General features: G+C 50.8%; 1 protein-coding gene across 5 annotated transcripts in view; it reads right to left on the bottom strand.

Moving 5' to 3' along the window:
* Window positions 1–17,591, bottom strand: part of Tnr (tenascin R) — a 389,754-nt gene that overhangs the window by 50,125 nt on the left and 322,038 nt on the right. For all 5 annotated transcript variants that reach the window (XM_047521322.1, XM_047521321.1, XM_047521320.1 and 2 more), the window contains 2 exons: window positions 13,149–13,418; window positions 7,333–7,518 (listed from right to left, as the gene is read on the bottom strand). In XM_047521322.1, coding sequence (XP_047377278.1) covers window positions 7,333–7,518; window positions 13,149–13,418 — 456 coding nt within the window. The remainder of the gene's footprint in view (window positions 1–7,332; window positions 7,519–13,148; window positions 13,419–17,591) is intronic.

The raw sequence follows: 17,591 nt of genomic DNA, 5'->3' as shown, positions 1-17,591 counted from the left end.
CGAAGATTCAGAGTCAATGGGGGTCAGTGTGGAGCTTGCCTTAGCTCAGGGAGCACCTGTCTCTAGATGGAGTGGTGACTGCAACACCCCAGATCTGTTTAAAGCACACGCTTACTTCTGTCAATATGTGCAGTGAGTCCTAGGGACATCCTTGGTTGAAGAAGTTAGATTACCTTTGGGACATAAACTACTCTTCTCAGGCAACTGATTGAGACCTTCAATTGCCTATAATGAGGTAGAAATTCTCCGACGTAGATGAAGGGTGACAGATTGAGGGAGAAAGACAGGAATTATATGTTGCCAAACGGATCTAACATGTAATGCTTCCATCCGAGTTCCTTATTTATGAAGCTTAAATGAAACGTTCAATAATTTACAACAGAATCATCTTCTCCCAGAAAATGGCAGAGCAGAATTTAAAGCACTTGCTTCCCAGGTCTCCTGCCTAGGGGACAGGGAGAGGGACTCACGTCTAGGTTTATGCCTGCTGCCTGCCTTTGATTTTCAGCAGCTTTCTTCCTGCGCTAGAAGTGAATTGTTGCTCTTTGCCAGTAGGTAGGATGCAGTTCTGCTGGAAAAGACGATGTGTATGGGAGGCACACCTGGGATACCTCTCTACCAGCGCTCCGGGGACTCCTAGGGAGTTCTTACCTCAAGACCACTGAGCTCCCCATCAACACTCCTTTTACCCTTCCATTCAACTCCTGCACATGGCAGCACATAAATGGCTCTCTTCTCTTTCTCAACAAAAGCTCAGAAAATTTGTCCCATAGGATCCCGTCACACACCACCCCTTATAGACCTTCCTGTGTTCAGCTTGGAGGTGGACACTTTCCCAACTCTCCCCACACATCCTCCTGATCTTCTCTGAACCCCTAAAGCACACAGGTCATCTGCTTGACAAATATTATTGAGGTCGTCCTTTGTGGGCTGGGGATACCAGCAAGCTGAAGGGTCGTTCCCCTTTGGGGAATCAAAAGGAATCTGTACTGAAAAAGCAAATTAATTATTGACTGAGCACCCATGATATGCCAAGCACTGAGCTACATGCAAAAGGCAATCCAGAAGAATCATGAAGAAGAAAGGGAAGGAGGGATGAAGGGGTAAAAAATGAAGAAATTTTGGGTGTCTAATGACCACAAGCACTGTTAAAATTGCAACTTCTTGTAGATCACACACATTATCTTATTTAATTTCCCTGTAGCTCTGCTGGGAGGGTTTAGCTCATGCACCAAGAGGTTCCAAAAAACCTATTCCTGATCAAGATCACAAAGCTGGTATTGGAGAAAGCTAGGTTTAGAACGCAAGTCCCTTGTTCTTTCTGGTCCCTTTCCACAAGAATCTCACAAGATGGCACTGGGGATAGACAAAGCAACTTGGAATTTGAGAGTGGTGTGGTCACACACTGTGGGCTGCTAAGAGCCACCGCAGAGGGGTATGCGATCAGTACAGGCTGGAGTCCAAGAACGGTCTTGAGTAGGACCTGAAAGCTCTGTGGAGGGAAGGAAATACGGAATGCTCTGGTGATCAGAACGGACCACGGTCAGCAGTAATAGGTAAATTAGGGCCAGAGAGCAATGCGGAGGAGCAAAGCTCACCTGCACACAAGGCCTAGGGTGACACGAGGCAGAAGGCCTCCCCTCCTGTTTAGGAAACCTCCTCCCCATGCTGGCTGCTGCTAGTGGGGAGAGCAGGGTGATGGGGAGGAGGAGGCTGAGAAGCTGTCATCGCTGACCCTTGCCCAGCGAAAGCGTGAGTGAGATGCCGCAGCCTTGGTTGGGTTCGGGTGAGCATGAAGACATGGACCTTCCATCTCCAAATCCTCGGCTCGAGCTCAAGTCCACCTCTCTGGGGACAGGGATTGAGTTGGCCTGGGTGCACCAGATCCTGCCTACAGAGAGGGAAAAACAGAACCCTGTCCTGAAAGAAGTTGCAATTATGTTTTCATAATTTCTTAGTTTCAATTGCGTTTCCAATGGTTATTGTTAGTTTTCACGTCTGTCTCTTCACTGCTGTCTTAGGTCTTTGGGCTAAAGGACCTAAATTTTGTTTTTCAGGATGAAGTGTAGTGGAAAAATAAACATGGTGCAGAAGCAGCTGGTGCCCGGGGTGTAGGGAGATTTCCAGAGAGAGTGTCTACACTGGGATTTTTTTAAAAATATTTTTTTTAGTTGTCAAAGGACATTTATTTTACTTATTTATATGTGGTGCTGAGAATCGAACCCAGTTCCTCACACATGCTACCAAGTCCTCTACCACTGAGCCCCAACCCTAGCCCTCTATGCTGGGTTTTGAAGAGTCTTGCAGCCAGTTGGCTCGGGGAGGGCATTCCAGGCAGAGGGAACAGCGTGTGCCAAAGCAGATCTATTAAAATTATTCATGAATCTAGTGTCAGGTGCCACCACAAGCACATTTTCCAGTGGTGGAATTTGGAAACCAGAGATTTCAGAGATGGAGAGATACTTGAAGATGAAGGATCTTCTGAGAGCCCCTGAAATCACAACTGATAGGCAAAGATCCACTTCTTGATTAAATGGAGAGCTAAGCCCCCACGCTTCTTAGATAAGAAGGTACTTCAGCAGGTTTCCCTGAATGAGGCTGGCTTTTGAGGACATCCCTCTGCTCTTTGGGTGTGAATGATGTTCAAGTATCAAGAAGAGCTGTCAACTCCACCCTGATTTTAAAACCATATTTACAAAGAAGAATAACATTAAACAGTGTTCTCGGAGGGAACTTTCCTGCTGCCAGTGAAATTAGTGAGGCTCATGGCTCGTCACCCCTGTCCTGCAGGAACACCCTCTTTGTGGATCTTTCTGTAAACAAGTGCTCCCTGCTGAAGAAGCCAAAGCAGAAGTGGAGACAGGCCACTGGCTTTTCCCCTGGGCCTGTTTTCCCCAGGCTGTCAACACTAGAAGGCACAGGCTCCCGGTGTCCCGACTCGACGAGGTGTGTGGGTGCCTCTGCCCTTCCTTCCTCTCCTGCTTCGGTCTCTAGCCCACTCTCACCTTTCTGCCCCTTAACCCCCAGAAGTGACCTTGTTTTTTGAGGGTGCCTCACCATAGTGACCACTTGGGGTCACTGTGACCTCATCCAGAGATGACTGAGCACACTGGCCCTGGTCTCAGGCCCAGCACCCTGACCCTCTCAGGAGACACCGCAGGGCACTGAGGACCTGGTGCAGATGTGGCATTTGTGCACTGACCATGAGGGAGTGCAGATGGGGAGCAGGGGACCCTGAGGGCCTGGCTGGCAAGGGGACCGGGAGTTCCTTCTAGAAGATCCTCTCGTGGACTAGTGTGGTCTTCTGCCACTGCACCTCGAGGATCTCAGCGTCTCACCACTCACCCCACCAGGGCCTGCGTGACAAACATGGAGATCGGCAACCGGAGGCCTGGAAGGTGATAAAGCCTGATGAAAACATGCTTGCACACACCAGCATATATGTGTGCACCTGACATGTGAATGCATGTGCATGGCACACTTATGTGTGTGTGTCAGTGCGTGTGGGGTGTGAGTGTGGGTGTGCCCGTGCCTGAGTGATTTGTGTGTGTGTATGAGTATGGAATGAGAGTGAGTGTGTGTGTGTGTGTGTGTGTGTGTGTGTGTGTGGTGTGAATGTGAGTGTGTATGTGCATGTGTGAATGAGTGTGTCACGTGTGAGTGGCCATGAGTCTGTTTCCTTGCAGTCTGGGGCTGGGTCATGATGTCGTCAGGACTGAGGCCCTGGCTATCCTGAGCCCGTAGGTGACTTTTCTGATGAACAGCTATGGCTGCAGGCAGAGGTGTCCTGTGGGGAGGTGGCTGCTGGCAGGGGTCTCGTGAGGTCTCATGAGGCCAGCTCCTTTCTCTTGTCCGTTTGGTCCTGGGGACCCTGGAGGGTGGCCTCTGTGCATGAGGGAGGTCGGGGGAGAGAGCACAGGTGCTGAGGACACACCCCTCTGCCTTCCAGGAGAATGTGGTGGCCACACGTGCCTCTCCGATGACCCATCAGAGGAGTCACAGCAGGCAGAGTGACCAGGGTAGTGTTGGCAAGTCGTACTAGTCCGAGTCCCAGGGAGACGCTGCTTCTGGACCACCTTCCAGTCAGGGGCCCAGAACCTCCCTTCTTGACTCGTTCTCTGTCTCCTTCCTCTGTCACTAGTTTTCCGTGTTGGCTACTTGTTTTGGGCTGCTACCCAGGAATCAGAGTGGTGTCCCCGGTTCCCACTGCATAGTGCCAGCTTCTAACCTGAAGGTGCCTTGATGAGCACTCAGGGACCCTTTGGGACTCCAGGTATGGTACACGGGCCAAGCAGCTGTCACCCCCCTAAGAGGCTGGGCCAGAACAGGTCTATCATGAAAGACATAGAAGCCAGCAGAGCAGAGGAAAAATCATCGCAGACACGGAGTCTGTTGTTCAGAAACAAATTCATGCTCCAGAGGGAATTCTCTGGGCATGGCTCACAGAGAAGGATGGGAAAGACGTCTGGTGTTGCCGGCCAGCCCTGGGCCCTGTGTGGCGAAGGGCGAGGTCTGTGAGGTGGGGACTAGGCTGTGTGGGAACAATTCAGAGTCACGGAGTCGGGAAGGGACTGGATCCCACAGCAAAGGGGCCAGTGCTGGCCTCAGAGATAACGCCTCTGCAATCCAGGTGCCACTGTGGTAAGGGTTGAGATCAACTGTGGGAAGAGAGGGGGCTGCCTGTGTGCCCAGGGATGACCAGGCTGCCCGGTCTGAGCTTTGTGCGGGTGAAGAACAATACAAATTTTCCAATGGCTACTGAGTGCTCTGTGTGAGCAGCTCTGTGTGACCTCAGGGAAGACTCACAGTGACCCTCGGAGGTGGGTGGTGGCAGCCCTGCTTTACAGAGGGAGAAACACAGGCCGAGAGCTCTTGCTGGTGGCCCAAATCCCACAGGAAGGGGTGAGCCTGGATTCAAGTCCAAAGGCTGGACTCTGAGCATGTCACCCAGGCATCGGCCTCAGGTCTCAGCAGGCCTCGGAGGCTGAAAGCTTTCCTCTTCAGGGTCCGAGTAGGGCAGTGAGGGAGGAAGCTCAGCTCTTTGGAACTCAGATCAAGCTGCTCCCTTGCCTGCTTCTCTCCTTCAGGGCCCTTTCTTTTCTTCCCCCTGAAACTCCCACAAGACAGCAAGGCACCCCGGTAGCTGGAGACTCAGCAACTACTCCTGTCCTTTACTTGATTTCCTTCCATAACTATAATCCTTCCTTAAATCACATAAAGTGACTTGTTTTCATAAATCACCCGGCTGTGAGCTCCCTGGGATAATTGTGTGATGGGTGTGTGTGTGTGTGTGTGATTTTGTCATAAGCCCAACTCCAGCAAACACGCTAACCTATCTAAGCCACCACACAGTAACAACTTCCCCATCCCTTACAGTCTGTGGAATGAATGTGGACCATGCCTTACATCTGGCTTCTCTAGTAGGAAGCAGCAGCCGTGGGAGGAGAACCTCCAGACTGGGACTCAAGAACCGTCTTCGAATCACAGCTGCAGCCCTTGCTAGCTCTGCAAACCTGGGCAAATTTCCAGATTCCAGGAGCCTCCATTTCCTCATCTATAAAATGGGGTTGCTAGCAATACCTGCCACATGAGGCCCCTGTGAGGATGAAAGAAGCTGTAACTAAGTGAAGGTGCCTGGAATAAGACAGATGATCATGAGTGCAGACTCTCATTTTCCTGAAGGGGAAATAACAGCTGGGACGTGACTGGGTTGTCCACATCCCGCTTGACTTCGTGGCATGGCCATTCAGACAACCGGCCGTCATTTGTGTAAAACTGCTAATTGCCAAATAGGCTGTGGCGTAGGTAGAGTAGTCGCCTTCCCTCCTCTATCATCCAGACCTTGGTCCAGCTTAAGTGTTGTGAATGTCTCCAGCCCTGGCGGGGCCCCTACACCAGCTGCTCCGTCCTTCCTGTCTGACTCACCCTGCACACCTGCTTGGTCAGCAGACCCTCCTGTCTCCTGCTGTATACTCAGGAGCACACCTGTCTGGAAAAGGCATTTTTATATTTACTTTAACTGGCTTCACTTGGCAAGGAGGTCTGGGATTTCAGCTCAGGAGGAAGACAGCTTTGATTACACGGCCGCCCTTGTTTACTCTTTGCTGGGGATCCCTTGTCTGGGGAGATGGCAAGTGCTTCTGCAAGAGGCCAAGACGGGTCAAACAGACGGTGAGCACACGGGGCTCCTGGCCTGCACCTCTCTGCACAGCAACGCCTTCCTCAGGACCCCGGCCCTGCATTTGTAGTCGCCCACCCTGGGCGGAGGTCTGGCATAGGTGTGCTGAAGGGCCACACAGGAGCGCTGTCTGGGTCTCGTGTCCCTGAGGTCAGCACGGTCTCCAGTCAGGTGTAGTGGGCGCTGGCCACTGCCTTAGCCCTCTGCACCACTGCTCTTGTTAAACCCAGCCACAGCCTCCTGACCGGCCTCTGCCCTTGACCTCCTCTGTATACAAATAATAATTACATCACCTCATTTAAAAATCCCTCAACGGTTCCTCACCGCCCTCAAGAATAAACCCAAAAGTTTTTACAGGGTATGTGAGGATGCCAGGCTGTCAGCTCGGCATTGTCCTCTCGCAGTCTGCGTCCAGTTTCATTCGTCCATCCCTTCAAGAAACACTGATCTAGGGCCTGGTCTATTCTAGACACTGTCCTGGACCCTGGGGACTCAATGAGGAGCAAAGCAAGCGTGGTCTAGCTTCCCTGGAGCGTCAGGCCCAGGGTGAAGATCCACTGTGACGTGGATGCCCAAGTGTCAGAGGCAACTTGAGCTGTGCGGAGAGGCGAGTCGGACAGCATGATCTGACCTCCCTTGGGAACCACGCGGGCTCCTTGCAAAGTGACATGTCAGCTGGGGGTGGAGAGGAAGCCGTCGTGAACAGCGTGGAGAGAACAGGGCGGGAGCACAGCCTGTCTGAGGAATTCCCAGGCCTGTGGGCCGGAGCACAGAGAGCTGCAGGGGACGGGGAGGAGGTGGGGCTGCGGAGCAGGGGCTGGGCAGGGCTGGCCGGCCGGCTAAGGGTTTGAGTTCACCCTGAGCGCAAGGGGCAGTCCCTGGAACGCGCGCACGGTGAGACAGCATCACCAAGAAAGTGCTGTTTTGACGATTAGACAGACCTGAAGCTAACTTGAGGAGGCTAGTGCAGAGGTTCAGGGACGGGACGGGAGTAGCTCGGACTAGGTGATGTCGGCGGTGGAAAGTGGCAGAGGTACTTCATAGGACCAGATTAAACAGATTAAATCAGGAGCATTTGTTGTTGGGTTGGTTGTGGGGAGAGGGACCTGAGAGACAGCTGAGCAACCATTGTGCCCCCGAGAGACAGCACTTACCTGTGAGGGTGGCCCTGGTGGTTGGACCAATGCCCTTGGGGACCAGCACCTCATGGTATTGCTCCCCCGCCAGTGTGCTGTACACAACCTTGTACTCTTGAACTTCTGCCTCGCTGTTATCCCACTCAAGGTCAAGGCTGGTTGCTGTGCGGGAACCGACTCGTAAATTCTTGGGGGCATCAATCTCTAAAAATAGACAGACACCAACAACATCACACCTGATAATGTGCATTTGTGGCGCACCTTGAATTTTAAAAATCTTTGGGGTGAGAGTCTACGCTTCCTGACCCTCTGCCTCACATCTGAGTGAACCCTGCTTCTGCCCCTAGCTTTTTGGTCTGCCCCCCAGCAAATCCCTTGGTCTGGTTGGAGGGTTTTACTTGGGAGTTAGACAGCAATACACTTTGCTATTCCCCACGCCCAGCCAAGGGTTCCTGGGGTGTTCTAGAAACTTGAAAAGGAGCCAACTAATATCACAGACTCCAAAACAAAGGGAACCCTAGTAGGAGAAAATCAGGGATAATTCCCATATGATTAAAATAGAAGAGAACAAAATCAAATTTGACCATCAAGCAGACAGGAGGGTTGACTTCAAGCTGTCCTCCTGGAGTTTACTGCTATGGAAATAGCCGAAAGGCTTACGGGTCGGAAATTAAAATGCAGACGGGGAATTGAGGTACTGGAAAGAATACGGCTTTGGAGGCAAGCTTCAGTTTGATTTCCAGCTCTGACACCTCAGTAATGGGGCCACGGACAAGTCTCTCAGTCTCACTGGGACTTGGCCACTTCTATAAAAGAAGCAAAGAATGCCGTCATTCCAGGTTGCTGTACGGATTAGACAATACATGTGAGGTGGGTTGCCTGGTGCCTGGTGCGAAAATAGGCGTGCAGACTCGGGGCTGGCTTCCTGTTGCCTCTGAAGTTCTCCCTGAGTTCCAACAGTATTGCACCCCAACGCTTGCTCGGGGCTTCCAAGAATTCCAATGCAATGAAGGGAGTGTCAGTATTGGTGTCTCTCCCACAGCCCCAAGAAACTGCTTCACTCCCTGAGAACTGACCATCTTGTCTTGTCAGACTCCTTTGAGGAGGAACGACATGAACAACTAGGTGTGACCCTGAAAAACTGCAGCTTAAAGGTTCTCCTCTCTGAGACTCAATCTTAACTTTGGAGCAAACCAGTCCCTCGCTCCAAGCAGACCTCCCATGGGCCCGCTGTGATCTGCAAAAGCAAGGCAAGGATCCCAGATCCTTCTTGCAAAGGGGAGAATGCTGCACATCCACCCAAAAGCAGAGGCTCGGGTGTGAGAAGTGTTCTGTTTAGCGATGTAAATTGGGCGAATCTTTTAGCAGATTTATGTCTCTGCAGCTTGTTTCTCTGAGAACTGTTTTTCACTCTAAGTACTTTAGCATGGGGCGCTGAGGATTCCTGATGTGTCGTGCGTGCTATTTCTCGAGCCGTTGGGCGGAGGAGCCTGTGGAGGCACGCGCCTGACATCACAGCCCTGAGTGCCATGGGGCGCTCGCCTGGGCCGGGCCTGGAAGTGCCACCTGAACTGAACTGGAGCAAGAACAACCAGGCTAGGGTTCAGGGGGAGACCTGCACCTAGAGCTCTTCATGGCTGAAAAACCTGTGTCTTGGAAATGTCCTCTTCTATAGACACAGAGTGGACTCGCTGCCAACGGTTCTGGGATTTTTCTTCTTAGGGCCTATGCCCTGTGGACGGGGCAGCGTTTTCTCTGAAGGGACTAGATGCTTCCGATGACAACGACCCTAAGGGGTCTGGAACGTGAGCTTGGAAGGGGAAGCGCAGAGCTGGGCTGAGGTGAACTTAGGCTGCCTCAGGGTCTGGAGGCCTGGCTTCCAGGAGGGGCGGCTGAGGGGCACCCTGCTAGGTGGGAAGGAGCTGGTTTCTGAGGCACTGGCAGGCCTGAGCAAGGCAAAGGCAGATGGACAATGGGGACTGTGGAGGGACTTGTGGCTGTGAACCCTCAAACACAGGCTAGGTCACCTCACTCTCTGGCGTGAGCCCTCGCTGCTGCCCCCATTAGGAGCTCCGGGCCCTCCCTGCGGGGCTCTGGCTGACCCGGCCTGCCTGCTCTGCACGCCTCGCCCTGGCCTACTCCTCGCGTCCACCCTACTCCTGTGCTCCAGCTGCTCTGCCTTTTCCTACTCTTGAAACACATCAAGCTAATCCCTACCTCAGGGCCCGTGCACTGGCTGCTGCCTCTGCCGGAATGATCTCCAGACCCCGCCTGACTTAGGTCATTGAGATGTTAGTTACAATGTCACTTCCTCAGAGGCCTTTCCAAACTGCTCGGTCCAGCGGATGCCACCATCTCATCCATTACACTTCTCATCCTGCGGCTCACAGTGACAATGATCTTGTGTATTTCTTTCCTTTTCGCTGGCCAGCTTCCCCCATGAGGATGTCATGCACGTGACCCAGGTCTTGTCTAGTTTGTTCTCTACCCTTAGTGCCTACCACAGTGCCTGGCGCCCAACAGATGTTCAATAGGTACACAACGAGTGACTGAGTGAACACGGTCGGCGCTCTGTTCTGTTGGCTGATGCAAAGCCTCTGCAAAAGTCTTGTCAACTGTTTAGCTCTGGGGCTTGGGCCATGCTTGGGGTTGTGCAGGGAGACGAGCAGCTTTGGCTGAGGACAGTTGGTGTCGCAGGGGCAGAATGTGCCCACATCCTCTGCCATCTGCAGCCAGAATCTTGGCTGGGGAGGCAAGGGCCATTCAGGTTGAACTTGGGAAAGAATTTCCATGAGAACCCCAGAGTGGAATCACTGAGCGGCAGGTGGGGCTTGAACCTTTCTGGTGTTCATATTAGTTTTCCAGGGCTGCCATCATGGTACCCCAAATTGGATATCTTTACAGAAAATTATCATCTAAAAGTCTACAATCAAGGTATTGGCAGGGTTGCTTCCTTAGAGGGCTGTGGGAGAGTGGCGGGTCTCTCCTGACTTCTAATGAGCTGCTAGCCATCTTTGGTGCTTCTGTTTCTATCTCTGCCCTCATTTTCCTGTGGCGTTTTCTTTGTGAGCATGTCTGTCTCTGTTCAAAGTTCCCCTTTTTATAAGGACGTTGTCATATTGGAATAGGACCAACCTTAATGACCTTATCTTAATTTGCCTAGAACCTATTTCCAAATAAGGTCACATTTATATGCACTAGGGTTTCAAGAACTTTTCAGGGGACACAATGCAACCCCTATCAGCATTAAGGAGACCTCTGGGAGCTGGTCAAGTGCACTGGTGGCCAAATTCTGTGGCTTGAGGCTTATGCTCAAAGACGTTTCCTATAGCGACAGCAAGAGTCCAGGCACAGTGGCACCCCCTTGCGGGCAGTGAAAGGCCAGGCTGCTGAGGGTGGGGATTCAGAGGCTGGCTTCCAGACTTCCTGGGATGGGTTGGCTTCTCCGCCACCCCGGCCTTGGGCTGCTGCTACCAGGCTCTTTTCCAGAGCAGGCTCTAAGACCCAGGCAAATATTCCACTCGCCATGCAGGAAGCAAATCTCTGTTTTAATTGCCTGTGCAATTAGTGCGCTCCTAGTGTCGAAGCCATCACCTGGAAAAGCACTTTGGTTAATTTGAATTTAAGCGGAGTTCTGGAATGACGAAGGGCCCTGCCGCGAGGGTCCGGTAGCCTCTCATCATTCAGCTGGCACAGGCCAACCCCAGGCTTCGAGAGTCTGTCTGTGAAGAAGCCATTTGTGTCTTCCAGCCCTCTCCTCCCCTCCCCCACCTCTGGAGCAGAGGGGTGTGGGTTGGACCCACAGGTGGACAGGCTGCGGCTGCACAGAGAAGGCAGGCACCTTACAGCTGCCAATCCACAGGCAATGGAATAGGAGGATGGAGCGAGGCAGCGGCAGGGAACTGAAACCCGGGGCCTCGGAGGAGGGGGGATGTAATTGTCTTGATTGGAATGTTCCTGGGCCACCGGCCAATCCTGCTTCCGTTGTGTCGACCTGAACATCAAGAATTTGCTTTTCACCACGCTACTCGAGAGCCCTCTTCTCCTGTTTTGCGTCTTCAAACTCCTTATCAGAGCAGAGCACAAAGAAACCACTTTTCAAACACAAACTCCTGAAATTGAAAAGAGTGCAGCACTCAGGGGCCAGGCCGGATGCCCCATCTGAGCAGGTGCTGTTTGTGTGTGTGGCGGGGTTGACCTTGAATTTTCAAACTGATGTCACAGGCCATCTTTCCTCACACTCTGCCAGGAACATTTTTGGTTAAATGAGGGAGAAGAAGGGAAGAGAAATGGCTAGAATTTGACTCCTTTTTCCGGGGAGAACACTCAGCCACTGTTCCCTGGGTGAGTGGAGTGTGTTTGAGGACGACCTGAAAGCTCTCTTGCAGATTCAAATTCTGACTTCTGCAGTTCGCCCGTGTCGACATTTGCTTCCTTTTAAGAAGCAAAATCTTCTCTGTGGAAGGAGCCCGTTGTAAGATTCCTGGCTTCTTTTTCTCACTGGGGAGGATGGACTTAATGGCCAGCTTTGCAGTACAGCCTGGATGCTGTCCATCTCTTCCCTCTCTTGTGGGACAGGCTGCCCCGCGGATCAGATCACTTCCCATTCTTCCATGCTCTAAGTCCTCACCCAAGTAGTCCCCCATTTCTGCCACATGGACAGACTAGCCCAGGTCCACAGTGCTGGTCATCTTGCAATAAGCCAGCAGTCACCCTGGGCTGCATGCGCCAATGTAGGGCATGCTTTGGTGTTCATCTCTCTTACCCTTTTGCCTTATTTATCAATGGCGTAAGCCCAGGTGGAGCAGGGGGTGCTAGATATTGAGCCTCCTGGAAGCCCCTGGACTTGCTCCACCTGTGACAGGCTCTTAGGCCACAACCCCAGGTGGGATGCTTGAATCAATGATTCTTCTACTATGTCAGAAGATACCGGTTCTTACAGCCTACAGATGTTATCAATTTTTTGGAATCCCCGGGACAATGTGGAGGCAGCAGAGAACCTGGACATGTGATCTTTAAGGCAAAGAGGCCAGTACCAGTCCTGATTAACTAGACTCAGTGTCTAAGCTGATCTCAGGCCCTTGTGGATCAAGCCAGGGTGCCAGGAAGCCCATCCCTTGGAATGGGATCCATCCTACTTGTCCACAATTGGCCTGACTGATGGGCACTGAGAGTCACGGAGCACGTCACCTGAGGTCTGGCCCCTCCTGGTTGCTGGAGAAGCTCTCTGATGCTAACAGCCTTGGGAGGGCTGCAGTCACCAGGGCAGTCGGGAGGCATCACAAGGGCTTTCAGCTGTCCATGGAGTCGGGCCTCGCGCTGGCCTTATCGCTGGTGCTTCCTGGGCAGGACGAGGCCCAGCTCTGCAGTCTGCCTGTGGTGGGTCGGGCCGGCATGAACAGCGCCAAGGTGCTTCGTCTCGGCAGCGTGGCCATTGTAGATTTAGAGAATGACGACAAGACCCACAAACGGCCATGCGGCATCCTGAGGAAGACGCACCTTTCCTGAACACGGCCCAAACTGTCATGTAGGCTGGCGCTATGGATGCTTCAATGTCTTCATGACAAACCTGTCATTTTACAAACCCGAGGGCTCATTGGAGGAAAGGACACAGTCCCCGGACTGGCTATCAGAGCTGGGATGAGCACCTGGCCTGCTCAGGCTGGTGCCCGGCTTTTCCTTTGTCCTGTGAGGTTGACATCCATAGGATGCCCCCAGGCCTCTCCTCCCGTGATGTCCTGGGTGCCCAGCTCTCCCTCTCCTGCGGCTCCTGTGAGGCACCACCCGCCGACTCGACCCCTCCCCCGGCGCTCCTCTCCCCACGGCAGCCTTACCCGTGGTAAACTGGGTGGTGGTGGACGTGCTCTCGTTGGCCCCTCGGACGGCGCTGACCGACACCGTGTAGCGGGCGCCGGGCCGCAGTGCTTGCACCGAGTACTGGCTGAGGGGAGGCTGTAGCCGGAAGGTGGTCCTCCCACCTTCACCCCCCACCAAGCCATATCTCAAGAGAATGAAATCGACTTTAGCGCGAGGTGGGGTCCACTCCACAAAGGCCACAGTGTCAGAGACATCGCGAACCAGGATCTGCGTGGGCCCGTCGATGACTGAAGGAGAAGGACCAAATAGGACAAGACGTCAGTTGGGCATGAGCCTTCAGCATCAGCTCTCTCCTTGTGTTACATGCTCTAAGAGGGCATGGTGTTAGCATCCCATTTTACAGATGGGGAAAGTGAGGACACACACTTTGGCAGTAGGGAGCTGGCACTGGGACTCAGTTCTGAGGCTTGGTCCAATTCTCCCTTCACCAGGCTGTAGCTTCTGGGGCTAGCATTTCCCAGTCTGGGAATGGGAAGGACACTTCCTGACCTGAGAGACTCAGACCCATTTCCTTCTGTAGGTAATGGGACAGGGACCTGAGGACCAAGTTTCAGGTATGTGCCTGTCGCCCTGCTCTCAGCTTCAGGGAGCCCTAGGAAAGGTCTATGGAACTTCCACCCTATCCAAACATCTGAGACGTGGACTTAGCTGTCAAAGGGGTCATTGCACATATTCAAAAGCTGTCCCTGTTCAGCTGCATTCACACCAGATACCCAGTGGCTGAGACTGTCCCAAACCCAACAGTTGCTTGCCTTTGTGCACAGGAAACATGCCTCTGGGAAGACACAGTTCTTTGGGCCATTTTGCTTTTCCTCCAGGGCTTGCCTGTTTCTGAGAAGGAAGGACACTGCAGGCACACCTAGGTCCTCAAGGTTTCTAGCAAATGTCCTTCATGAGCCCTGGCCTCTGGTACCGTGCAGCTGAGGGGAAGGCTGGGAGAACAGGCTGCTCTCCTCCAGGGCCCAGCATCCATGGCTCCAGCACCCACTGGGCACTGTTCATACTGAAGATACTGGGAGCGGGTGGGGGAAGGTAGAACTAGGGGATCAGAAAATTACTTCTCAACTCCTCACGGGATGTCTGCAGGGCTAACAGCTCTTCCCTGAGAATTACTTATTACCTGCAAAAAGTTGAAGCATTTTCCCTGTGACCACACTGCTCTGGTTTGATATGATTAACGTTAATATTCCCCAAGGATTTGGAAGTGGCACCAAATTGACTCTGGTTCTTTAATTAGCCTGTGTTGGACCATGTAGAACCAGGGCTGGTGTGGACATTGTCGGTCATACAGAAAGGGAGACATCTGATGGTGTGGGGCAGGGACGAGAAGAGGAGAGGAGAGGACTGAAGAGGGAGAACCGGGGAGCGGGGAGAGCAGGTCTACAGAGAAGCAGGGATGTGTGACCATGTGGAACTTCTAGAAAGCTAGAAAGAATAACTTCCTGCCATTCCATTCTGTGATTGGAGTCTTTCATGAGCCCCTGATGTGTATTCGACCCTGGGTTTCTATGAGACACTCAATGTCCTTCCAGAAAATTCTCTTCAGCTAGTTCAAGTATGTTTTCTGGAGTGTCTTTGGTGAGACTTGTTTTTCAACCAACCCACACTGTTCCACCTGCTACTCTGATTCCAGAATGGGTTTTCTCTCTCAGCTGTCACTGAGTCCCTCAACTTTTCAAAGTTGGGCCTTCCCATGGACACCCCACCCTCTCTCGGGATCTAGCCCATTGCTGTTTCCTATTAAGTAACTTTAGGATTTCTAGCACCAGCCAGAATGAAAATCACCAGACCACTTTGGTGCCACCTGGTTTGGAGATCAGGTAAAGACCTGTCTTTCATATGGTAGTCATGTGACTTAACAGAACATCCCGACTATTTCTTTTCAGCATGCTGCACTTGATGGTTTTAGGTAACCTGGGCCTTTTTAACTTCATTTAATTTAATTATGAGATGGGGGAACGGCCTCCTTGCCACAGTGTAAGCATAAGGCCTAGAACTCAGGAGACGCTTGGTCAATGAGTTTCAGGCAGATGACATGAACAGGGGAGCCTCTTCATCCATGAGAGAGGGGGAAACATTTCAGTGAGCTGGACCTTGGAGGAAAAAATAAAAGGTATCAGGGAGACTCAGATGACCACATAGGGCTTTCGTCCTTCAATTCTTAGAGACAAAAAATCCCTAATCATAAAGGATTGAGCATATTGGGGTGTGATGATGTAGCACAGAGGACTCTAGCTGCAGAAGGCCCTAGGTTTTCGTTTGCTAAATGGCCTGTCCAGAAGAAGCCAGGCTGAGTACAGGAGGACTCAGCTTCCCAGGAAGGGGCTGGTATAGGTCAGACCTTCACAGAAGGAGATGATCAAATAATCATTTCCTAAAATCTGCAGACAGGATTGGGAGCTGGTCATCTTTTCTGTTGTCATCCTTGGATTCTGCCCTTTGGTTGGTCACTTAGTAGTAATGTCTCTTTCCAATCAAGTAAGGATCAGCTTGCTTTCACTTTCATCCTAATTTCTAAACAAACACAAGTTCTACTCAAAGTGTGAACTGGAATACGCATTTTTCATTTTTAATTTTTTTCACGACTCTGTACATGATGCCAAAATATTAACATTAGAACTTTTTTCTTGATCGAAAAAGATCTGCCTAACTTTACTGGGAATTTCTACATCCACGTTATAATTTTATTCTTAAAGGACTTCCAGACCAAGAAATATGGCAAAATGTGGTTTAAATATCAGACTAAGACAGGGTCAGACTCCCTTCTTTAAGTACTCTCAATACTTTGGAAGACTAATATTCAATTGTAGTGTTCTCTCTTCCTTTGTGAACCATCTTTTGTCTTCTACTAATGCTTTTTTAACATGAAATCACAGGACTGGCTTGGGGACCAAGAAAAAATCCTAATCAGAAGTAAAGAATCTGCACTTGGTATCAAATGTCAAGGCCTCAGGTTCCAGTGTAACCCTGGGGAACTGAGTGGCGCTCTTGGACTTCTGGAGATTCCTGCGGAGCACTTTTGGATTTTTGACCCTGGGGTTTCTTCTGAAACATATTTGGATTAGAACAGTGATTTGAAAGGCTTTTCTTTTCTTTTCTTTTTTTTTTTTTTTAACAGAAAAATTTAAATGGCTGTTCAAAACAAAACAGATCAAAGTGGAGCTGCCCCGGTTGGCGGCATCTCAGAGGAAGTAATTAGCGGTGTGGATCTCCACCTGGTCCTGGCCGCAAGGCACTGGCGGCGGAACCCTAGGGCACAATTGGAGCACAGGCTGATGCCAGGGTAGTTTTAAATCAGTGCTTCCCAGAGTACGAACCTCAGCACCTGACACTCTGCGGTTCCAAAAAGCAAAGTATGAATCTCCTATTGACACGATCTCATTACACAGCGTTGCAGTTCCTGGTCATTTTGACCTTTTGTCCTGGACCTAATCCTGTTTTACTAGGGTGACAGTTTCTGTTTATGAAAAATAAAACTTCACCAATGTTCATCTATCTGAGTTTTTGTTACGGACAAGGAAAACTGCTTAATGTGGTTCATGGCTCTCCTAGCAATAAAATGAGACCCAGAAAATGATACCACATCCTATTTTAAACTTTTGAGGAAAAAAAAATTGTGTAAAGGCACACCCATATGCATCATAATTGCTAATTTATGGCCTCGAAGTTGAACACCCTTTGTTAGTTAAGGAAACAATGAGGCATATATGATACGGTTAACAAATCAATCCTGAAAATATAATAACTTTGAATGAGATGAACCGTGGGAATGAGCTAATAAGAATGCATGCTGTCACGTTGAACAGTGGCCCAACTCTACTTACTGTTTTTAAATGGTTGGCCTACTACTACTTTTACTTCCAAACATGTTTTCTGGGTGTATATTTATATACTAAGTGTTAAATACTCACTTTCATTTTAACAAGGGGGGTGGCAACTTTTACTGAAAACATTGACTCTTCACTTGGACCTGCAACTGTGAAAAACCTGGCATATCTTTTCCCATTTTGCATTTGTCTCCTTTGCTCTGAGTCTGCTTGGATACCAGGAATAACAGATATGGTCAATAAATATCTCTGATCAGTTGAAACCACCTCATAGGCGATAGCAACAACAAGTCTTTGGCTGATCGATCCTGACATAATGATCAACCAGACAAGTTTGACCAAGCCTGCTTGAGTGTGCATATTTCTGGCCCCCCTTGTCTACATAGTTTGAAGCTCATGTTAGTATCCCCAAAGACAGGGCTGAAAATGCTTGTCTTCTTTGTCTTCTCAGGATGGCCATGCTAATTAAAGTTCCTTTCCTACTTCTCACCATTACTTTTTCTGATTGACTTTTGGGTGACTGGTCAGACCTGATTTGCTGAGTTAGGACTCTGGATTAGTTCTCTAGTAACA

This window comes from Sciurus carolinensis, chromosome 12 (genome assembly GCF_902686445.1).
Source record: "Sciurus carolinensis chromosome 12, mSciCar1.2, whole genome shotgun sequence".
NCBI classification, from domain to species: domain Eukaryota; kingdom Metazoa; phylum Chordata; class Mammalia; order Rodentia; family Sciuridae; genus Sciurus; species Sciurus carolinensis.
Note: the sequence above shows the minus strand (reverse complement) of the source record. Positions and strands in the feature narration are given on the sequence as shown.